The following is a 25,374-nucleotide window of genomic DNA, read 5'->3' as shown; positions in this document are numbered from 1 at the left end:
CTCGAACCAGGATCCTTACGCCGGTCCTTGGGCTTTGCACCACCTGTGCGCTTACCCCACTGTGCTACCGCCCAACTCCCTAACTCTTAACTTTATATACTAGCATTTATTGATGCTTTTTTAAATTTCTTTTTTAATGAGAAAGAAAAACACTAGGACTGCTTAGCTCTGGCTTATGGTAAGTACTGGAGATTAAACCTAGAACCTCAGAGCCTCAGGCAAGGGAGACTTTTACATAGCCATTATGCTATCTCCCCAGCCTCTTAGTGTTTTGTTTTTTCAACCAAGTATATACTACATTAAAATTTTTGCAAGTCTGTGATAATTATTTTAAGTGTGGAACAGTGTACCTGATGCTTGCAAGTAATAGCAGTCTTTTTGCTTATGTTCTAGAGGAAAATTGTAAAAACAACTTTAATTAAAGATTTATAAATAAAACTTCAGTATTGGGAATGGTAAAACAGTCTTTTGAGAACCCTCTCCTTTTTTTCTCTCATGAAGTAGGTTCTGGCTTTGCAGGGAAAAAAAATTACATATATAGTGTTTCCCTTAAATGTTAAGGGATCATTTCTATTCTTTCTCATCTTTCTATAACATGTTCCTTCTCCTCTCCTCCCCCATGTCTCTTAATCTCACATGTATACAGTTTTCCACTTCTGTTTCCCCTATGACCATGGGTGATGTTTCTAGGACAGTGTTTTATAAATAGTAGGTAGCAATTCACTAGTAACTCATGAAGCATTTTGACCAGCATTTTTTTCTATTGAGGTATGATTGGCATATGATATATTACTATCATATATATCCTGGTAGTATAGATTCAGGTACAAAATGATTCAATTTGTACATATTACAAAATGGTCATCACATTAAGCCTAGATGGTATCTGCCACCACTCATAGTTAAGAAATTTTTCTTATGATGAAATTTCAGGGTTTTTCTCTTAGCAACTTTCATATGTTTTAGAATTATAACTAGACCCACCAATGTGACCTGGAGCCCTGCTTCCCCAGAGGTCTGCCCCACTAGGGAAAGAGAGAGACAGGCTGGGAGTATGGATCAACCTGTCAGTGCCCACATTCAGCAGAGAAGCAATTACAGAAGCCAGACCTTCCATCTTCTGCACCCCATAATGATCCTGGGTCCATACTCCCAGAGGGTTAAAGAATAGGAAAGCTATCAGGGGAGGGGATGGGATACAGAGTTCTGGTAGTGGGAATTGTACCTCTTATCTTATGGTCTTGTCAGTGTTCCCATTTTTAAATTAAAAAAAAATTAAGATTTTATTTATTTACTATTGAGAAAGAAGAAAGAGAGAGAGAGAGAGAGAGAACCAGACATCACTCTGGTACATACATGTGCTGCCAGGGACTGAACTCAGGACCTCACGCTTGAGAGTCTAGTACCATAGCCAGTGTGCCACCTCCCGGACGGCTAAATAAAATTTTTTTAAAAAGAATTATAACTAGAGTTGTGATGCTGGGTATTATGTCCTTATGACTTCTAACTGAAAATCTAGTAGCTTTTTGCTGTCATCACTCATTTTCCATAGTGAACCTCCAAATGTAAATTCCCACCATTAGTGCACAAAAGTTCCCTTTCCTCCACATCCTTGCCAACACTTTTACTTTTTATAGTTTTAATGTAAATCATTCTAACAGATGTGAAGTGGTACATTGGAGTTTTGTTTTGCATTTTATTTTGCATGTTTAATGATGTTGGTTATCAGGGAGGGGGTAGATAGTTTAAAGGTTATGCAAAGAGATTCTTATGCCTAAAGCTCCAAAATCCCAGGTTTAATCCCCTGCACCACCAGAAGCCCAGAGCTCGGCTCTGGTAAAAAAGAAAAAAAAAAAAAAATTGGACCCAGTGGTGGTGCATCTAGTTGAGGGCACCTGTTACAGTGCGCAAGGACCCTGGTTTAAGCCCCTGGTCCCCTCCTGCAGGGGGAAAGCTTCACAAGTGGTGAAGCAGGGCTGCAGGTGTCTCTCTCCTCCATCTCCCCATTCCTCTCAATTTCTGACTGTCTCTACCCATTAAATAAAGATAATGCATTAAAAAATGATGTTGGTTAATGTCTTTTCATGTACCTGTTAGTCATCTAAATATCTTCATGAAAAAAAATGTCTATTCAGATCTTCTGTTCATTTTTAATCAGATTGTTGGGAGGGGACTTTGCTGTTCAGTTGTATGAACTCACTGTGTATTTTGAATACTAAACCTTTATCAGATGTATGATTTGCAAGTATCTTATCCCATTAAGTAGGCTGCCTCTTCATCTTGTTGATGACTTCCTCAGCTGAACAGAAGATTTTTAGATCAATGCAACTCAGTTTATTTTTGCTTTTGATATCAGATTGGCTACTACATTAAAATAATGAAATATATTAAAATGTTAAAAAGTACCACACAGTTGCAAAAAAATGTCATAAATTTATTTTTTATGTCTTGTGCTTTTATATGTGACTGTAATATAAAGTACATTTCTTAACTATGTAGATTACTTTTTTAAAAATATTTGAAATCCATCATTCTAAAGTGTTTCACCTATTTGTTTCTTGAACCTAATATTCTTTAAACATACATATTGGATAGCTACTGCACAAATATTTGGGTAAGATTTTTTAAATTGTGGTCTGGGAAGTGGCACAGTAGATAAAGCACTGGACTCAGGAGTGAGGTCCTGAGTTCAATCCCCAGCACCTCATGTGCCAGAGTGATGTCTGGTTCTTTCTTTCTCTCTTCCTCTTTCTCGCGAATAAATAAATCAATAAAATCTTTTAAAAAAAATTTTTTTTAACTACAGATTTGTTTATACTTAATATCTTTTCTCTAATCTTCTTGGCCAGAGGAAAATGCTTAGTGATGACAACAGGTTTTATAACATTACTTCTTTTAAGAATTTTTAACAAGATTTTTGCACCATTTTCAACTAAAAGAACACTATTTCCAGAATGATTTTTCCCCCAATAGTTTGTACTGATGTGAATTATATTGCAATGGTATATGATGTTCTGAAATACTAAAAAGGATAATTGTATAATATTGGCATCACAATTGAACTGGTTGATTTTTAAAAAGAAAGTTCTAGAACATTGATATGTTTCATTCCTATAAATTGATATCATTGATATGTTTCATTCCTATAAATTTTTACTTTTCAGTGTTTAATCTGTTTCTTAAATCAGGGTTGGGATAATCAAAAGAATCTACCACCACAATGCCGTTTTTTAGTATTTTGGTAAAATTACACTATAAGCATCAGAAAATTCAGTTAGACACAAGCTTATCATCTAACTGTATTCTCCATTTAGATAGTGCTTCTGGGATTAAGGACTATCTAAAATCCAATTAAAGCATCATTTGTGGACTGTTTTTTTTTTTTTTTTTTCTTTTTCTTTACCAGAGCACTGCTCAGCTCTAGTTGATGGCCCTGGGGAAGGATTGAACCTGGGTCCTTGGAGCCTCAGGCATGAAAGTCTGTTTGCATAATCATTATGCTACCCCCCCCCACTGCCTTTTAAAAATGATTTAAGACACCAGAAACTGATTTAAAATAACAGTTCATGGCATTTTAACTTATTCCAACTTTAAATTGAGAGGGCTAGGCGGTGGCATGCTGGGTTAATCGCATATAGTATTAAGCGCAGGGTAAGGCCCAAAGATCTGCAGCGGGGGACGCTTCACAAGTGGTGAAGCAGGTCTGCAGATGTTTGTCTTTCTTGCTCCCTCTGTTTCCCCCCTCCTCTCTCAGTTTCTCTCTGTCCTAGCCCCCCCCCCCAAAAAAAAAATGGCTGTCAGGAGCAGTGGATTCATAGTGCAGGCACCAATCCCCAGTAATAACCCTAGAGGCAAAAAAAAAAAATCATTATTATAAATTGAGTATCCACTTAATCAGCACTTGACCATTAGAAGTCAGCACAACATTTATAAATATATATCTGAGTTTACTTGTTTGCTTTTCAGTTGTTTTTCTCTTTTGTTGTCACTTCACTACTCTAGGCTTACATTTTCAGAGATCTATTAAGTATATTTTATATTGGGGGGGCGCTGGGAAGACACCACAGTACCAAAGCTTCCTCTGATACAGTGGGGGCCAGACTCACATACATGACAAAACAGGTATGTTACAGGTGGGCTATTTTATCAACTCTCGTTTGCTTTTAAAAACCTTTACTTTTTCTTGAAATTTCTATCTACTCTCAGTAAGCTGAAGAGAAGTTGAGATATGCCTAGGCTAAATAGTTTTTAATAAAAAATTGGTTCCAAAGAATGATTGTAACTCTAGGCTTCTGGTGACCCACCTAGATGTGGGAAAAGGTTTCTTTTTTTAAAAACTTTTTATTTATAAAATGGAAATATTGACAAGACCATAGGATAAGAGGGGAATAATTCCACACGTTCCCACCACCAGAACGGGAAGAAGGTTTCTTATAGTTGTTACACTGTGCAGCACATTTATAAATAGTAGAAAAATCATGGTAAATACAGAGTTGTTAAAAAAAAAGTCATGATGTGACTGGCACATTACCATAAGCAAATACCCAGGTTCAAGCCCCCAACTCCCACCTGCAGGGAGGAAGCTTCTCAAGCAGTGAAACAGTGCTTCAGCTATTTCTCTGTCTCTCTCCCTCTCTGTATTCCCCTTCCCTCTCAATTTCTCTGTCTCTATGAAATATTAATTAATTAATAAAAAGAAGAAAAGTCATGATGCATTTTTACATAGAAAAAACACAGACTATGTCATGACTTTTCAGACAACCCAGTACAAAAGAATAGTTAGGGAAACTGATCCCCTGACCAGTGATCTCCCTTTCTCTTGATTTAGGTTTATGCCATATCACTTCTCAAAGTTGATAATGAGTATTATGCTTCGCTAGGTCAGCACTGCTCTTCAATGTAGCCCAGGCTCCAGTTCAAGTCTACAGACTCTTAGCAGACTTGCCTGTGGCAAGTACAGAATATGAAGTTAAGCATTTAGAAACTATCGCACTTTAGCACTATCATAACATATAAGTGCGTTATTTTGTATTTGACAAATTGACTCCCACATTGAGATGGAGAAAGTCCTACGTCAGAGACTGTTTGGGAAGTATTAAACTTCATCATTTCTAACACAGGTGATTACAGGTGGGCACAGTAAGGAGCATGTTAGATAGTGTTCTGTTGGTAGAGCTGATTAGGGAGGTGCTCCTCTGTAGTAAAGCCCAAGTGAATGTTTCTCTTGGCATAAAATCAAGGATTATCCTAAATAGCAGTAATTAGCTGCTCATACTGTTTGTGAATAACTTTTTATTATTTTTTACTTGGACTTGAAACACTGCCGAAGTTACACTAACAACCTTAATAGTACTTTTTTTCTTCTGTGAAATTGTTGCATCATTTGAAAGAATGTTTTTCTTTTATATGCTAGTAAATCACACCCATTATAAAATGCAGTAGTTATCAGGGATTGGGCCTAAATTTGACCTACTTTAAAAGCATGAGGGAGTCAGGCAGTAGCGCAGAGGTTAAGTGCATGTGGTGCAAAGCACAAAGACCGGTGTAAGGATCCCGGTTCGAGCCCCCGGCTTCCTACCTGCAGTGGGCATCGCTTCACAGGCGGTGAAACAGGTCTGCAGATGTCTATCTTTCTTTCCCCCTTTCTGTCTTCCCCTCCTCTCTCCATTTCTCTCTGTCCTATCCAACAACGATGACATCAATAACAACTACAACAACAATGAAAAACAACAAGGGCAACAAAAGGGAAAATAAATAAATATTTAAAAAATTAAATAAATAAAATAAAAAAGCATGAAAAAAGAGAAACTCAGTAAAGATGAAAAATTGCCATCTTAATTGTGGCATTTTATTTTCAGATATTTTGATCCTTTCATTAAAAATTCATTTGCAGGACCAGGCGGTGGCACACCTGGTTAAATGCGCACCTTATAGTGTGCAAGGATCCAGGTTCAAGCTCCTAGTCCCCACCTGCATGGGGAGAGCTTTACAAGTGGTGAAGCAGGGCTGCAGGCGTCTCTCTTGTCTCTCTCCCCCTTAATTTCTCTCTGTCTCTATCCAATAGTAAATAAATTAAATTAAAAATTAATTGAAAATTTTTTATTTGCTAGTTACAGCTGAATGGCAAATTTTTTACTAGCTCTGTAAACAAATTATCATTTTAGCATCATAATCTAAAATATTTTTACCTTAATAAAATTGTTCTAATATTTTAGAAATTGTGGTTTAAAGAAAACTATAACTATTAGCCTGAGGACAAAGTAAAGATCTGTTTGACATGTATAAAATATTAGAATTTACTAACAAATTTATCATGAATGACCTCCTTTGTGTGTATTAATACAGATAACAAGAAGAATCAGCAGACTTGAAGCATGAGTTCAGATTCCAGCCAAGGCGTAATCACCACTCCTCCCCCTCCCAGCATGCCTTACAAAGAGAGGTATTTTGACCGCATCAATGAAAATGACCCAGAATACCTTCGGGAGAGGAACATGTCTCCTGATCTACGACAAGACTTCAATATGATGGAGCAGAGGAAGCGAGTTACTCAAATCTTGCAAAGCCCTGTGAGTTGAAATAACTAGATGGCTATATTTTTTCTTTCACTCTGGAAATTTTGCTATGAAGAAGTAGAAGCTATCTTAAACTATACTCAAAGTGGAAATGGAGTGGAGGAAGAGTGATTGGTTACCTCTAATCTTTCAGAGGCAAATTGAGCGTCTAACTACTTACTCTGATGACCTAAGCTTTAATAACAAATTAGTTTTGTCTCTGGTGTTGTAAATTTTCTTTGTTATTTCTGGGTGTAGTGCAACTTAATAAATGGTACATGTGATACCCAATTCAGACTAAGTATCTGTGAAGAAAAAACATGTGAAGTGGTAAGAAGCATGAAATGAGCCAGAAACATTAATCCTTTGGGTACCTTGACACTTAGAAACATATAGGAAGACTTTAGGTTTTTAAGAAGTTTGTGATTCAGTGTTACTTTAATCTAATGCAGGCACACCTATTTGTATACACAGCATATCATCTAGATTAAAAATGAATAATAAACACAACTCAAGTGGAAATTTTGTCTGCATATTGATATTCAGACTTTGTAAACTTGTGATGTGTTACCTTTCTAGAAAAAAAAAATGTTTAGTGGAATTGCAGAAGTTGCATAGAAGGGATGGAAAATAAGAGCATAATCTTATTCAAGTACAAAATTATGTCAGAACTTTGTACATAATAAAGTTTATAGACATAGGCTTGTAAGTCAAAGTTCAGCACCCATTGACACTTGATGCCCATCTTAGGGTACTGTTAGGTTTAAAAATTAGGTACTAAAGTAAACCCCTGAATATAGATTCTCTGTGGTGACCATGGTAATTTTTGTTGTTCTTCTCTTGCTAACTTAACCATAAAGCTGGAGTCCAAGGCTGAAAAGGAATTCCATTTTGAGTAATTCCCATTTAACAGTAGTGTAGATTAAAAATAAAACAATAGGGAGTCGGGCTGTAGCGCAGCGGGTTAAGCGCAGGTGGCGCAAAGCACAAGGACCGGCATAAGGATCCCGGTTCGAACCCCGGCTCCCCACCTGCAGGGGAGTTGCTTCACAGGTGGTAAAGCAGGTCTGCAGGTGTCTGTCTTTCTCTCCTCCTCTCTGTCTTCCCCTCCTCTCTCCATTTCTCTCTGTCCTATCCAACAACGACAACAACAATAATAACTACAACAATAAAACAACAAGGGCAACAAAAGGGAATAAATAAATAAATAAAATAAATATTTTAAAAAATTAATTAAATTAAATAAAACAATAAATAAAAACACAAAAAACTAGTGAGATCGGTAGGTCACCTGAGTGCAACCAAGGTTCAAACCTGGCCCCCACCACACTATCAGATGCTTTGGTGCTGTGGTCTCATTCTCTCCCTCTCTTGCTGTCTCTGTGTATCTGAAGAAATTATCCTAGAGTTTCAAATTCCTGGTGATAACTAGAAAGCAAAAAAGACAACTACAAGTTGTAAAAGCCATGCAAACTTTGAGAAATTTAAGTATAGCTTAAATCTGAAGCTATAATTTAAATCCTTAAACCCTTTTCCCATGGAAAGAGTAGCCAGAGAAGTCATCCTGAGGGAATAAACAACCAGAGCCTTTATGCAACTGAACTTCTGTGTTTATATGTACTTGAAAGTCATACATACTGATTATTTGGATCAACATAGATATATTCCTCCTCTAAAGAAGGTCCACTTTCAAAGGAAAGTGCTTACCAAATGATTGCAATCTCACATAATTTAGGGAGACTGCAGAAAGGGAGAAATTCTGATTTTGTTCAAGGATGTTAAATATTGAGATCTGAGAAACCCTTCCAAGAGTATCTATCAATTCTAATTGTAAAATTTAAATGAAAAAAAAATTGTTAAACTATATTTCTATGATTTTTATTTGTAGCTCTCTTATTAAATGTATCATTTTACAACTTGGAAATCATAATGAAATTATGAAAAGTGGCAGACAAATTTCTTTTTTTTTATATTTTTTTTGTTTATTCCCTTTTTGTTGCCATTTTGTTTTATTGTTGTAGTTATTCTTCTTGTTGGATAGGACAGAGAGAAATGGAGAGAGGAGGGGAAGACAGAGGGGGAGGGAAAAACATAGACCTGCAGACCTGCTTCACCGCTTGTGAAGCGGCTCCTCCTGCAGGTGGGGAGTCAGGGTCTCAAACTGAGATCCTTAGCCAGTCCTTGGGCTTTGTGCCATGTGCGTGCGCTTAACTTGCTAGGCTAATGCCCAACTCCCAGACATAAATTTCTTTTTTTTAATATTTATTTATTATTTACTCCCTTTTATTGCCTTTGTTGTTTTAGTGTTGTAGTTATGATTGATGTCGTTGTTGTTGGATAGGACAGAGAGAAATGGAGAGAGGTGGGGAAGACAGAGAGGAGTAGAGAAAGAAAGACACCTGCAGACCTCTTTCACAGCCTGTGAAGCAACTCCCCTGCCGGTGGGAAGCCAGGAGCTCGAACCAGGATCCTTATGCCGGTCCTGGCGCTTGGCATCACCTGCGCTTAACCCGCTATGCTACCGCCCGACTCCCCTCAGACATAAATTTCTATATTTACTTAGCAAGAGTGATACTGTTAGCCCAAGAGAGAAAGTAGGTGCTTAAAAGAATTAGGAGATGATCATTTTTTTTTAAAATAGATCCTTGCTAGTGAGTTTTTACATTTTAAAAGGTTTTTGAGTTTCCCCCCTTTTTTTTTCTTTCATTTATTTTTTATCTATGCAAAAAAATGTATAATGACTTTTCTGACAAACCATTATTTGATAGAACACAGAGAAATTGAAAGGGGAAAATAGAGAAAGGACACCCGGAGACCTGCTTCACTGCTCTTGAAGATTCCCTCTACCTACCCACTCACCCCCTTGCAGGTGGGAGCAGGGGCTTGAATGCAGGATGTTGTACATGCTAATGTGTGCACTCTACCAGGTACACCACCACCTGGCCCCTATCTTTTTTCCTTTCTTTTAAGAAAAGTGCATAAATTTCTTTCAATACAAGTTTTTCATCAAAGGAAATGATACATGTACTGGCAGCTTAAAAATAACAAATTTCAAACTCAGGAGGTAGTGCAGTGAGTATGGTGCCCATCTTAGAAATCCTGAAGTCCAAATTCAATCCCTGGTATTCCATATGCCAAAGTAATTCATTAGTTTCTCTATCCTCCTCCTCCTCTCTTCTTTGCCTCCCTCTCTCTTCCCTTTTCCCCCTTCTTTCTCTCCCTCTCTCCTTTTCTCTCTCTCCCCCTGCCCCCATCTTTCCTTCTCCCTCTCTCTTCCCTTTTCCCCCTTCTTTCTCTCCCTCTCTCCTTTTCTCTCTCTCCCCCTGCCCCCATCTTTCCTTCTCCCTCTCTCTTCCCTTTTCCCCCTTCTTTCTCTCCCTCTCTCCTTTTCTCTCTCTCCCCCTGCTCCCATCTTTCCTTCTCCCTCTCTCTTCTCCCTCTCTTTCCCTCCCTTCTTCTCTTCTTCTCTCTCCCCCTAATATCTTACGTTGATAAGTAAAAACTTTACAAAGAAATAACCAGTTTTGATTATCATTTCTGTGGGCCAGACATTCCAAAGCACTTACCTGAATGATTCTGGCTCAAACTTTCTTTTGATGTTGCAGTCAAAATATTACTTGGGACTGCTGTCATCTGAAGACTAGATCGAGGCAGGAGGAGCCACTGTTAAAAATGGGTCACTCGCAAGGTTGTTGTTGCAAAAGACCACATAAACCTTTACCTAAGACTCTGAGTTTTCTTTTCTAGAGCAAGTGTCTGAATGAGAACAGTCTTCAATGGCTTTCATGACTTAATCCCAGACTTTACATTCAATCACATTTATTAGTTAGAAGTCACTAAATTCAATATTCTAAAGGAGAAAAATTGAGCACCATCTTTTGATAGTAAGGTTTTCCACTCTCGAATCAGTTTATTTTAAAACTACCACAGCCTGCTCTTTACCACAATTTATTTACCATCCTTCCACAAGTCAAATAAACTCACCATCTCTTAACATTCTTCAAAAATAAATCTCACTCCATTATAACATTAGCTTAAAGCCAAAATCTCTTCTAACTCTGATTTAAGATTTAGGTGCAGATGTTACTTCTCAGGTGTAATTCTTTAAGTATAATTATGCAATTGTAGTAATTTTCACTCTATAGACCAGTGAACTAAAGAAAAGAAAAAAAAATATCTGCCTTTAGTGCCTCCACCCCAATTCATGTGCTCATGCACGCACACACGCACACAAAAGATAAATGTGGGGCAAGCAGGTCATTATTGTGATAGTTAATTCTGTTCAAAAAAGGACACACTAAGGGTACAAAGAAGTCACTCACCAATTAAAACACTAGTTAAAAAATAAAAAAGAAGTCACTAACTCATAGTAATTAAAAAAAAAATCCATCTGGCTTTGTTTGGAGATTGTCTTGTCAAGAACTATTTATTAGGGATGAGTCTCCCTAGCTCTTGGCTCTGCTTTCTGGGCTTTTGGTTCCCCTTTTCAAAGTCATCCCTCCTTTTCCCTGAAAAGTAGCTCATTTTTGTAACTACATTTTTCTCGACCTGTTCACTTTGCACAGAGGTTTGGGGATTCAGAGACCTTTGTTCTTGTCTCCGTTCCTTTAAGCCTAAAGTGTCAAATGTTTCTACTAATGTAATTATCTTAAACATTCTATGCTCTCCTGTGAATTTTTGGGTTAGATACTATTAGACACACCCATAACCAATAAAATTCAGACTCAGAAGGATCACTAATTCATGTTTGTTAATAACAAATTTGTAATCCTTCTATTTCAGAAGAAAAATGTGGAATTCATTTAGGAAAAAATAGACTGGTCAAAGAAAACTTGTACTTATATATGTGTGTGTACATATATTGGAAGAGAGAAAAAATCATGTAGAATGTCATTTACCCCCTTATCTCATAATGAAATGTGCAAGGCAGTCTTTTGGAATTATACGGTTACTCACCAAAGTTACAGAAGCATATGTAAGTTTGAGAACTAACACACAGTACATTGTATACACAAGATATTTAGGAAATTCTAAATACATAGGCAGTTGGATATATGAATAGCTGAGTGGCCTTTGTGCTATTAAATACCTGAATATTATCCAACAAGCTCCTGCTGAACTTATTTACTTAGTATGGAAAACAGTGAATTTCAGGGGGTGGTTAAAGTTCTTAAATATTAACACTATATGAAAAAATTGGAGTGACTGATAAGTGTGCAGTGGTACTCTTCAAACCAGCATAGGAATGGAGGTAGTGATAGTTGAGATACATGATACGCTAGAACTCCTTGTTGACAGGGTGATGTGTAGTGCTGCATGCATTTGAAGATGAGAAACTTCACAGCCTCATACCTTCTAAGATAATCACTATAATTAAAGACCTAAGGTGTTAACAGGATTCCTTAATTAAAATAGATGGTGAAGATTATCATGACTTACTTGGTCAGTTCGGAAGCTTAAGATGTAAGTATTTTTATTAGACTTTACTAGCATTTTTATTACATACTAGCTTCAAGAAAAGGTTTTCTAATCTTTAGCTTCATATTAATGAAAACTTAGAAACAGGAAAAAGATCATCCAGAAGAAATTTAGTTTATTTGTTTTTTCTCCTTTCAACAGGACCAGTGGTAATCTATATCCAAATGAATACATTTCTTAATGGAGAAATTCTAAGTAAGTTTGTTATGCTCCTAATCCCACTTTAGGAGAGAACTAGTAAGATAATTGCAAGGTGCCTGGAAGCACCAAGCAAGTCTAATCTTTTTTAGTTTCTGCTCCAATTTTTCTTTCTAGTGATAATTATGAGGTAGAATGTCCATGTGTGGAAATTTAAAGTCCATCTATGATATCTTAATGAGTTATCAGTTTTCTGCTACCTGATTTTCATTTAAGTTAGACATTGCTGATAAATCAGTATGTATGATTTTTTGCATTGACTGGAATATTTATATTATGTCAGTTTCATATGATATATTGGTCCTCTTTTGTGTGATTGAAAAAAATGTTACTTTCTCCTGAAAGTTCTGATCTAACATGCACACAGAAGCTTTAGTATCTTAATATTTCACATTAATTCTGTATTTGGTTTGTATTATACATGGATATGTATGTAAACTATATTCCTAGCCTACATGAAACTCATCTCTGATTTGCCTGTTCTTACAAAATTTTTTAATTCAAAGTTTACAGGTCACTCCCTCATAGTTGGCATAAAATTTATAAAATAAAAGGGTATGCAATTCTGATAAGGTTGTTATGACACCCTCTCTAATGTAAATATTTTTTTCACCTAGTAATTTTTTTTAACCATACTCTTTTGAACTTGTGTTTGATGAGAGAACTGTCCAATTTACAGAACTTCTAGGGACAAACTAAGTTTTAAAGCAGGATTTTGACTGAGGGAATTAAATGATGTTTTTAAAATGAATGACATACAATGGAGATTTTCTTTCTTAAAAAGAAAAGATTAATTGATCCCAATGTATGACTGACAGATCTGATTATACAGGTAGAATTTCCCATTCTAGAGCTCCAGGTATCAGTGCTAACAATTATCTATGAAATGGGTCTTTGTTATGATTAGCTCAGTCAAGATGATAGCAGATTTTTTAATGTAATTGAAGTAGCATTGGTTTATATATATTTTAGAAGTATAATTTTATACTTCTTAAAACATATATATTACTATATCATACCACAACCAAAGTACTAATATCCCACCAAATCAAATCAAAAGTCTGTTGGTTCTCCTCCACACACTCAGTCCACTTCTCCCTCTCCCATTGGTAACCTCAGTTCTGCAGTATAAGTCTGATTGTTTGTTTTCAATTGACTTTGTACCCTTGCTTTGATCTTTGATATACTACATATGAGGGAGATCATCTAGTATTTTCATTTTATAGAATAACCTTTACTGTTTCTTGTAAGATCATCTTGTTGGTAATGAATTCCTTTAATTCTTGTTTGTCTATATATTTCTTTATCACTCCTTCAAATCAAAGTGCTAATCTAACTGGGTAAAGTTGAAATTCTTTTTTATTCAGCACTTTGAATATAATATGACATTTCCCTCTGGCCTTTCAATTTCTGTTAATAAATCCACCAATGGTCTTAGGGAAGGTTCCCTTATATCTGACTTTCTTTGATTTTTTTCTTAACTGCTTTTAGGATTCATTCCTTATCTTTGATCTGCCATTTTAATTATAACCTGCCTTGATGTGCATCTGTTTTGCCTTTTTTTTTTTTGAGCTTTCTAGACCTGCATCTATCTCTCTCTCTCTCTCTCTCTCTCTCTCTTAGCAAATTCTCTGTATTTCATCTAATAAGAATTTTCTCTTGTTCTCACTTGTTCTCTTTTTCTCTCATGCTCTTTCTCACTCGACTTTTCTGGAACCCCTATGATATGAATTATTGTTTATTTTAATATCCCATAACTCTCATGATCTTCATTTTTTATTGTTGGTCTTTTTAGATGATTTTCTGTACCCTCAAGTTTACTAACTTGTCCTTTGTCCTCACTGCTGAGCAGATGCTGTACTCTATTTTTCATTCAGCAACTATATTCTTTAGTAGATGATTTCTATGAGGACTTTTGTCGTACTTTTCTCTCTTGCACTCTCTAATTTTGTTGAGGTTTTCTCACATTGATAATCTCACTTCAGTGTGTATCCTTAGGACTACTCCTTTTGAAGTCCTTATGGGACATTTAAATAGCTCTGTTGTGTTTGGGATATATATATTTTATGGTTGTTGTTGATTGTTTTGGTTTGGTTTTCTGTTTTTGTCTTGATCATCAATTAGAGTTACTTCTGCTTTCTTCTCATTAAACACAGTACTTGAGGAACTGTGACAGTGATTTGTGCTTGAGTGGGCTAGGGCTAGGGTGTAAACTAGGAATTTGAGCCTGTCACCATCTAAACAGGTTGTCACAAGCACAGGCTCAGATCTGAAAGGGGCCTAGGGCTGGCAGCAAGGGAACACAGAGGGCAGTAGTTTCCTCTTGCTAACTGGCTATGCTTGGGGAAGTCCACAGGGTGTTTGCTGGCTATAGGAGTACTGCTTGCTTGTTCTCAATCAGATGTGAGCTAGTGAAGACCAGTTTGTCTGCCAGGAGTTATTCTTAATAAATGTCTTTCAATCTGTAGCTAAGTCAGCTACTTCTTAGAGGTAGATGAAACTCTTCTCTCAGAATTTACACCCCCAATGACTGGCAGGGACCCCAGTCTGTTCTCTGGAGATTGAGTCCTAATATGTCATCTATCAGTGCTGCTCTCAAAAAGGTCTCAGAGCACCACAGAAGTGCTACATCCACCATGCCACCTAGAAGTGGTCTTTGGTGGATGGAGTGTTAGACTCCCAAGCATGAGGTTGCTATAAAGTTACAAGTCAGCACATTTTTGCATAATTTCTTATTTCAATCTTCACATAGTAATTTTATTGTATACATAATCATATGTATATGGTGTTTGTTTTGGATCTAGATTCCAGTCATCATTTTACTCAGCATTTATTAGCTATGTGACATTAGGAAATACCTTAGTAAAAATGGATTTCATGTGGGTAATTATTACATATAACATAAAAGCATGTCTTGCAGTGCCTAACATATCGTAGGCAACTGCCTTTGTGGAAATAACATACATAAAATTTAAACTGCTAATTTTAAGTATGTTTTGCTTTTGTGACAACACTTTATCATAAAATTTTATAACCTAATCTTATCATCATAATTCCATATTTTGTTTTTGAAGGTGAAAAAATCTATCACTGTGGCACTCTGACTTAACATTTATATATTCATGTATTCCAAGTATAACAACCTCGTTATATTGGTGTTTGGTCTTTTAACTAGACTCTTCTCTGATAGTGACTTTATGGAATCGTAGGCCTGATCTGACTTCAGAAACCTAGCATGTGACCTTGATGCCCTATTTATAAGTTTCTCATTTTGCTTTGATAGGAAAATTTTTAGCTCTACTCAGGCAAGTACTTTGAGGATCATCTGCTGGTTGGTTATACATACTGTAAGACATGTTATATGTAATTATATATTAACCCAGTATTTCTGATCACAGCACACTTTCTGTCTTTTTAGTTGTATTTACTTTTAGTGATCCAATCTAACTCTGATAAACTTAGAAAAAGATCTTGTACCCAACCGAAATTTCCAAATTTGAATCTTTATTTTCTTCACCTAATTATGTAGTAAACAACTAAATCATAGCCTATATCAAGAGTTTGTAGTGTGAAAAAAAATTACCACTGGGAGCAGTGAATTCTGAGTGCCAGTACTGAGCCCCAGCAATATCCCTGGTGGCAATAAAAAATAATAATAATAAAATAATAAAAAGATAATTTAAAAATTAAGAGTTTATAGTGAAAGATGATTCAAATATCATTTTATTAACAGTAGTAGTAACAGTAGTAGATGTTAGTGGAAATATAATTAACTATCCAGCATAAAGGTAAGTAAAACTTTATTATAAGCTTGTCATGTAAACTTAATAAGCTCATTGATAAGTATTTTGAAAAGCACTAGAATAATTTTATAACAGTAATTTTCATACTAACCAGTAAATGATATCAGTAATCTTCTAAGCAATATTTTAGATACATTTGAAACATTTAAAAAATGAGTTAATAAATGTTCATGGCAAAAATATCAATTTTTACAATAAAACGATTCCTACCTATTGAAGTAAAAAGGCTAGTGAAATTTACTTTGAAAACTATTTTCCTGTGTTGCATAGAAGCTATTTACTAGCTTTAGAGGGAAAATTCATGCTTTACTGATTTCAGAAGGATATATACAGTCCTCCATGATGCCACAGATCATCTGAAAACTTAAAGATGGTATTAACCTTGCTGTGAAATATATGAACATAAAAAAGTATATACAAAAAAAAGCATCTCTGTGAATTGTTGCTTCTGACAGTTACTAAATATCTGACCTTGAATAGATTCTCAACCTTATTTAACTTTCTCTTTCGAGTAGAAATTTCTCAACAGTTCCATGGTCATGATTATCTTGAGCAACTGGTTGGCTTTTAATCTTCACATCATTGTAAATCAACATACTAAACAGATAATTTTGATTCATGTTGCTTTCTAGAGAGTTTAAATCTGATCAATGTCTAGAAAATTCTATGACATATATTAATTTTTTTTACTAAATCAGAAAATAATTCTTTATAACTGCTTTGAACTTTGAAGAATGTCTAAATAGCATTTGGTTTTTGAAGGGAAGGGAAGGTTTTAGAAAAGCAAATTGGCCCATTTCTAGGAGTCCAGAAGTTTTAAGAGTTTGTGTAACAATAAATGTATCCAGAAGATTATTTTCCTTAATGAAATGAATCCAATTACAAAGAAGACTAAGGCAAGTATAAACCTATGGGACTACATCAAATTAAAAAGCTTCTTCACAGCAAAAGAAACCACTACCCAAACCAAGAGACCCCTCACAGGATGGGAGAAGATCTTTACATGCCATACATCCATCAGACAGGAGTTTAATAACCAACATATATAAAGAGCTTGCCAAACTCAACAAGACAACAAATAACCCCATCCAAAAATGGGAGGAGGACATGGACAGAATATTCACCACAGAAGAGATCCAAAAGGCCGAGAAACACATGAAAAAATGCTCCAAGTCTCTGATTGTCAGAGAAATGCAAATAAAGACAATAATGAGATACCACTTCACTCCTGTGAGAATGTCATACATCAGAAAAGGTAACAGCAGCAAATGCTGGAGAGGGTGTGGGGTCAAAGGAACCCTCCTACACTGCTTGGTGGGAATGTAAATTGGTCCAACCTCTGTGGAGAACAGTCTGGAGAACTCTCAGAAGGCTAGAAATGGATCTACCCTATGATCCTGCAATTCCTCTCCTGGGGATATATCCTAAGGAACCCAACACATCCATCCAAAAAGATCTGTGTACACATATGTTCTTCGCAGCACAATTTGTAATAACCAAAACCTAGAAGCAACCCAGGTGTCCAACAACAGATGAGTGGCTGAGCAAGTTGTGGTACATATACACAATGGAATACTACTCAGCTGTAAAAAATGGTAACTTCACCGTTTTCAGCTGATCTTGGATGGACCTTGAAAAATTCATGTTAAGTGAAATAAGTCAGAAACAGAAGGATGAATATGGGATGATCTCACTCTCAGGCAGAAGTTGAAAAACAAGATCAGAAGAAGAAAAAAAAAAAAAAGTAGAACCTGAAATGGAATTGTCCTATCGCACCAAAGTAAAAGATTCTGGTGTGGGGGTGGCTGGGTGGGGAGAATACAGGTCCAAAAAGGATGATAGAGGACCTAGTGGAGGTTGTATTGTTATATGGGAAACTGGGGAATGTTATGCATGTACAAACTATTGTATTTACTGTTGAATGTAAACATTAATTCCCCAATAAAGAAATTTAAAAAATAAATAAAAAAGATTATTTTCCTTAAACATGAGAATATTCATGTATATGAAGGTATCCTTCCATCTTGTACAGTTCCCAACCATTTTATGTTCACAAGATCTTTACAATGAATTAATGGAGTTTTCAGTTTGTTGTTGAGGGGGGTTCAGTTGCTTTATTAAGGTAATAATGATTTACAAGACAGTTGTTATTACACAGGTACAGTTTCTCATCTTTCTGTTATAGGTGTCAGTACATCATTCCCATCACCAACCTTGATCTTCCTCCAGCATCATACACTGCTTAACCCCCTACTCTTAACCTGACCCCCTTCTCCCCAGTCCCTGGCCTTGCTGCAACAGACCAACCTAGTCCAACTTTCACCTTGTGTTTTGCCTTTCTTACCTTGTTTCTTACGTTCTACCTAAAAGTGATCTCGTTCTGACTAATCTCGCTTAACATGACTCCTTCAAATTGCATCCAAGATGAGACTAAGGAAATGATTTCATCATTTATAATTATAGTCAAGTATTTGTGTGTGTCTGTGTGTGCGTGTGTGTTTTCACAGCTTTCTTAACCACTCATCTTTGACTGGGTATCTGAGCTGTCTCTATGTTTTGGTTATTAAAAATTGTGTTGCTGAGAGCCAGGCGGTAGCGCAGCGGATTAAGCGCACCATGGCGCAAAGTGCAAGGATCAGCATAAGGATCCCTGTTCAAGCCCCCTAGCTCCTCACCTGCAGGGGAGTCTCTTCACAAGCAGTGAAGCAGGTCTGCAGGTGTCTTTCTCTCCGCCTCTCTGTCTTCCCCTCCTCTTTCCATTTCTCTCTGTCCTATCCAACAATGACATCAGTAACTACAACAATAAAACAAGGGCAACAAAAAAGAAATAAATATTTTAAAAAATTGTATTGCTATGAACATAGATCTATAAAGATATTTTTTGGATGGGTTATCTTGTTTTTTTTGGATAGACCCTAAGGGGAGGATTTGCCAAATCATAGGGCAGTTCTCTGATGAATGTGTCTTTCAAGAAGATATTTTATAGAATATTTCTGTAGTTTAAATCATATCTTAACCAAATTAGCTAGGTGCAATCAGTGGAATTAGATGTTTAGAATTTTTATAACTTTGTTCACAATTTGTGTTTAATAAAACCTGAATTTGGAAAAATGTGTAATTGTATAGATTGCTCCATGAATTCAGAATTCAAATTAATCATAATTTGTATCTTTTTTTAATATTTATGTATTCCCTTTTGTTGTCCTTGTTGTTTTATTGTTGTAATTATTGTTGTTGTTGTTGATGTCATTGTTGTTGGATAGGTCAGAGAGAAATGTAGAGAGGAGGTGAAGACAGAGAGGGAGAAAAAGATAGACACCTGCAGACCTGCTTCACTGCTTGTGAAGCAACTCCCTTACAGGTGGGGAACCCGGGGCTTGAATAGGATCCTTACGCTGGTCCTTGCGCTTTGCGCCCCCTGTACTTAACCCGCTGTGCCCAACTCCCATAATTTGTATCTTTTAAGTTACCCAAACATCCACCCAGTATATTAGCATGAAGCAAAGCATCTTTCTCTGAGAATGTGTCTGCTTTCCCTTAAATTGTCCCAAGAACTTCAGTGGCTTACACAGTTCAAAAGAGTTCATTAGTTGCTTCCATATCCATGATGTTTGATGTTTCATATGTGTACATGTGTCATATCATTGGATGTGAAAGAGAAATGCTAAATAAAGTCTGTTTAGGCCACCACTGTTAATGCACCTCCCTTCCAGTTGTTGAAAATTTATCTTGCTAGGCTGGAGAGACAGCATATTGGTTATGCAAAAGATTTTCGTGCTTGAGGCTCTTGGGTCCCAGGTTCAAACCCCAGCACCACCATGAACCAGAGCTGAGCAGTGTTTTGGCAGCCATCTCCCTCTCTCTCTCCCTCTCTCTCACTCTCTCTCTCTCTCTCTCTCTCTCTCTCTCACACACACACACACACACACACACACACACACACACACACACACACACTTGCTAAGCCCAATGGAGGATGCAGGTTCATTTTTTACCCAGATACCTGTGCAAACCACTGTGTTGCATCAGGAGAAGACAGCCTGTCTCTTCCTATGTTAAGTGCCTTGAGTTCCATGTTGCCCCATTGTTGCACTCCCAAGATCGTAACTGTTAGCACTGAGCTTTTCCTGTCTCTAACACAAATGGCTCAGCTGTTATTCTAAAAGCAAGGTAAGCACTAAGGACTGATCCTATCAATTACATTATAGCCTCAGAACCACATTTTCCTTTCCCACTATAGACTTCCATGCCATTTTTAGAAGTTCTCTTTCTGAACAACTTTGAGTTATTCAGTTATCCTTTAAGCAAAGATACATCTAAGCAGGGACTACAAGAGATCTGACTTCCCGCCTTATGAAGAAGGTTACTGTCAGTGACACAAAGGAGATTTACCTTAAGGAAGACTTCCTCCAATGTGTTCATTCAAATCTCTCTTAGAAGTACTGTTACTGAAGCAGTTTATGCTTTCTCTCTTAGGTGAAGTGGGAAAAAATTGAATTTATGTTGGACAGGACATTCTACTACATATGTAACCAATCAAGTAGAAGAGTAAGATTTAGGTGATTTATATTGCAAAAGCATTTGTTTAGAATAAAATAGACATGTGCAAGAGGACAACTTATGTATCTACAAATAATAATAACAGCAGTTGAGTGTGATGGAGATATAAAGCCATCCATTTCGACTAAGTGAAGGATTTGGAGAGGTTTCAAAATGATGGATTACATTAGCAATTCAAGGTTACTGGATAAGGACTTTTCTCCTAATGTTCAGAATTTTATAAATACTGTTTCTGTTGCCACTACCTGCCCCCAAAGAAAAGATACAACAGTAACATACAGGACCCAATTGTGGGAGGGAATGACCTTTGTTTTACAGTGTTACAGAGTAGAGTAACTAATTTCCAGCTCTTCATTATCAGTTTGCTTTCAGAATTTCTGGAGCTAAAAAATTGCCATGGAAAATATAAAATGGAAGCCATGGTTTCCTATTTTTAGTGAAGACTTGCTGTGAATCACTGTGTAGTGGTATCCCATTCAAATATGGGCTTTATCCTAACCCAGATAATGAAACTGCTAGGCAAGGAGCCTTTTTTTTTAAATCAGTCTGTAGTTGTCTATTATTAACAGAGCTACTTCACCTGTGCCTGTATATTGCAGATGTTACATCTCATTTTCTTCACAATTAAGAATGCCTAATGATTTTTTCCTGCCCTTGAAAGCAAGCTTCTCTCGGTATTATTTTTAATTGAGCCCAGTATTAATTTTATTATTTTATGTTTAATTTTTATTTTAAAATAGATGAAAGCCTGTTTGTCTTCAAAAGAGATATGGGGAAGATTGGTTGAATAAGTGCAAGTTACATCAGAGCAAATTATGCTTGGGTCAGTCTACTTCAAGTGAGATATATGCATTCAGTTGATTATTTTTGTGTGTTACAGGCCTTTCGAGAAGACCTGGAATGCCTTATTCAAGAACAAATGAAGAAAGGCCACAACCCAACTGGATTACTAGCTTTACAACAGATTGCTGACTACATCATGGCCAATTCTTTTTCAGGCTTTACTTCATCTCCCCTCAGTATGTCAGTTTTGGAAAGTTTAAATTTTTTTAACTTTCTGCTTTGAACACTGTACATCTCTAACAGCATATTATGCTCAATTTCATTCCTTAGGTTTATGGCATCTAATACTTAGAGTAACATAATGTCAAAATCTCTTTTTTCTTATTAACCAGGCACTTGCTGTTCTTTGTAGGGATTATAAAATAACTCTTAAGACATAGCTGTCGCTGCCCTAGATGAATATATATTTTAATTGAGGATACATACCACAAAAGAGTAAGCCTGCAAAATAACTATAGAGGAAAAAATATAAAGCAGCTAATTTAACATGGTTAGTGACCTGAATTCATACAATGGACTCAAGAGTTAGCATTGATTATTGGTTGAAGCAGACTGAGAAAATTTAATAGAAGAGAGACCTGAATTAACAAAGCTTTGAAGAACAGAATAGTTACAACTCTTTGTAAAAAAGGGGTTAACACTTTTTATTCATTCAACAGCTTTTTAGTAATAACATCAATATGATGAGCTTCTGATCATAAAGATACCAAGACTCATGAGACTGAATTTAAGTACTTTACTCCTCAGTGAGATTTGTACAGAACTCACTTCAGTACCTGGGCAGGTACTCAGATCTCTGGAGGGCAGCTTCAGAGACTGTTTCATATCTGAGTCAAGGGATGTCTTCTTTCACAGTTAAAGAATTTTCAGGGACTGGGCTGTGGTGTACCCAGTTAAACACACACATTACCATGCACAAGGACCTAGGTTTGAAGCCCCGCTTCCCACCTGCAGTGGGTTCGCTTCACCAGCAGTGAATCAGGTCTACAGGTGTCTGTCTTTCTCTGTCTATCTCTGTCTCCCCATCCTCACAGTATCTCTCTGTCCTTTCTTTAAAAGGGTGGGGTGGTGTCCACAGGGAGTGATGGATGCTTAGTGACAGCACTGATCCCCAGCAGTAATCCTGGTGGCAATAAAAGAGAGAGAAGGGGGAAGAAAGGAAGAACGAATTTTCCTTCTCAACCTTCCTTTTTTGCTTTTTTCCAAAAAAATTTATAAGTACAAGTTCAGTGCAGATACTTTCCAAATAGAAGAATGGCTTACAAAGAGACATGATGGTAAGAACATTCATGGTTGAGGATGCACTTGCAGAGTTTCTAAGGGTCCAATTTACGGGCACCTAACATACTCATTAAAGGATATTTGAAAGAATTCCAATGTAAGATACAAAAGCCAAACTAAAGTAATGATTGGGGGTACAAGAAGGAAGATGGTAATCACAAAGTTATAGCCAATGAATAATAATCTTTGCAACAGGTTTCATGAGGCACCAGGCAAGAGTAGAAAGAGCAATGAGTTTCAAAGCTACTGACTTCTCTTAGTTGGAAGAAATACTCAACCTGAAGAAACAGATAAATTCAAAGGTTGAACTAACTTAGGTCACTCTTTCCATAATAGTGAACATCCACTATATGCCAAGTACTCTGCTAGGAAGAAGGGAATACAGTGATAAATAACACAGACAAGATTCTTGTGTTTATGAATATAGAATATAGGAAGTAATCAAAGTAGTTAGATAGAAAGTGCTATGCAAAGAATTAATATATGATTATTCAGTTGGAATAACTAAGTGGCTTCTTTAGATTGAATCATTAAAACCTCTCTTGAGGTGGCAACATTTATCTGAATAGCAGGAAGGAAGAAACCATATCAAGATCAAGAAAAAACATTCTAAGTAAGTGGAACAGTGTAAGCTTCATGTTATAATGAACCTAACAGGCTCTTTGAGGAGTAATGATTTAGATTATGGTTAGAAGCATGGTTTCTGACAGAGCAAGTAGAACAATGTGAAGTGAGAGACATAGATAGAAGCTAAATTGCATAGGTTTTCACAGCCAGAATTAGAAGTATGACTTTTATTCTAACTCTAGAAAGCCTTATTCGGCAGGAATCTCAGTATAGTCTTTCTGTAAGGATTAACTGAGGTTCTTGGTTTTAAGAAAGTAAGAATTCTTGGGAAATGTTATGCATGTACAAACTTGTATTTACTGTCGAATGTAAAACATTAATTCCCCAATAAAGAAATTTTTAAAAGTAAGTAAGAATTCCAAAGTTGAGTATCTAGTTTGACTTGGGAAATTAAATTCAACTCTAGGTATGCCAGAGTTTCCAACACATTGCAACATTTAAAACTGTAGTCCTGGGAGTCGGGCAGTAGCACAGGGGATTAAGCGCACGTGGCGCAAAGCGCAAGGACCGGCATACGGATCCTGGTTCGAGCCCCCGGCTCCCCACCTGCAGGGGAGTCACTTTACAGCGGCAAAGCAGGTCTGCAGGTGTCTGTCTTTCTCTCCCCCTCTCTGTCTTCCCCTCCTCTCTCCATTTCTCTGTGTACTATCCAACAACGACGACATCATCATCAACAAAAACCATAATGACTACAATAACAATGAAAAACAACAAGGGCAACAAAAAGGGAAAATAAAAAAAAACTGTAGTCCTGGAGCGTAAAAGTATAGCATAGTTGGACGCTGAGGAATATTACTCAGCTATGAATGTTGATTAAAAAGTTGTACAAGAGGGTCTAGGCAGAGAGTAAGAGTCTGAAGAAAAACATTGGGAGAATTATCAGGGAACACAGAAATAGTAAGGTGAGCAGTCCTGTGAGTGTTACAGATCTCTCCTGGGGCTCCTGGCTGGAATGCACAGAGACATGGCAGCAGGAAAGTCAAGTCCCAATTCTCAGAGGTCAAGGAGTGGAAGTCAACCAATTTAACTGGAATATTTACATTACAGTCTGAAAAATGAGAGTTAAAGTTAGTAGAGTAAGGAGAATAGGAGATAGGTTAAAGGCAGAAATTATACTATCCTGTATGGCCTACACATGAGAAGTATTTCTTTTCATTAGTTTGCAGCATTTCCAGATAAGACTATTCCATGTTGCAGTATTGATCTGAGACTTCTTTTTCAATATACAGTATCCCTGGTCTTAGATTTTTATGTAACAAGGACTGACTTCGGAGTTTGTAGCTACCTCCTTAAACCAAACCAGGCATGTACTATGTAATAGCCTACAGATTGCTCCAGACCCAAGTTCTGTATATTTACACCAATTTTGTAACCTTCAAGTTTGGGGCTCCTGCAAACCTTTGAGCAAGGGAATGGTCAGGTTAAAGGTGGTGCATTAGGAACTTCAGTCTGATGACTTCATGCAGGATGATTGTACAGAGTACCACAAGCAAAGATAAGAATACATACTGTGGGGGCTGGGCGGTAGTACAGTGGGCTTAGCACACATGGCGCAAAGTGCAAGGATCCTGGTTCGAGCCCCCAGCTCCCCACCTGTAGGGGGTCACCTCACAAGCAGTGAAGCAGGTCTACAGGTGTCTATCTTTCTCTCCCCCCTCTGTCTTCCCCTCCTCTCTCGATTTCTTTCTGTCCTATCCAACAGCAGTGGCAATGACAGCAATAACAATAAATACAATAACAAGGGAAACAGAAAGGGAAAAAGTAGCCTCCAGGAGCAGTGGATTCATAGTGCAGCCACCGAGCTCCAGTGATAAACCTGGAGGCAAAACAAAGAAATTTTAAAAAATACATACTGTAAGGATTATTTGTGAGATAAAACCTGAACTTTAATATGGAAAATGAGGGACCTTGTGAAGAAAAGTCTGGTAGGATTTGTGAAAAACTACATCTAGTGGTCCAGGAAAGGCTAAGAGGAGGTAAAGATCACTTTTAAGCCATCAAGAATTCTAATACCATTGAGATTAGAACAG

At 36.8% G+C, this 25,374-nt stretch overlaps 1 protein-coding gene across 15 annotated transcripts in view; it reads left to right on the top strand.

The window, feature by feature from the left end:
- ADD3 (adducin 3) overlaps nt 1–25,374 on the top strand; it is a 144,743-nt gene that overhangs the window by 97,777 nt on the left and 21,592 nt on the right. For 14 of the 15 annotated variants that reach the window (XM_060171363.1, XM_060171359.1, XM_007530315.3 and 11 more), the window contains 2 exons: nt 6,346–6,569; nt 21,474–21,612. In XM_060171363.1, coding sequence (XP_060027346.1) covers nt 6,375–6,569; nt 21,474–21,612 — 334 coding nt within the window. In that variant the 5' untranslated portion in view covers nt 6,346–6,374. Of the gene's footprint in view, nt 1–6,345; nt 6,570–12,173; nt 12,228–21,473; nt 21,613–25,374 lie in introns of those variants that run through there. The other variant, XM_060171365.1, reaches the window with a different exon arrangement.

This window comes from Erinaceus europaeus, chromosome 14, assembly GCF_950295315.1.
Source record: "Erinaceus europaeus chromosome 14, mEriEur2.1, whole genome shotgun sequence".
Classification (NCBI taxonomy): domain Eukaryota; kingdom Metazoa; phylum Chordata; class Mammalia; order Eulipotyphla; family Erinaceidae; genus Erinaceus; species Erinaceus europaeus.
The sequence above is the reverse complement of the archived record's forward strand: the minus strand, read 5'-3'. Positions and strand labels throughout refer to the sequence as shown.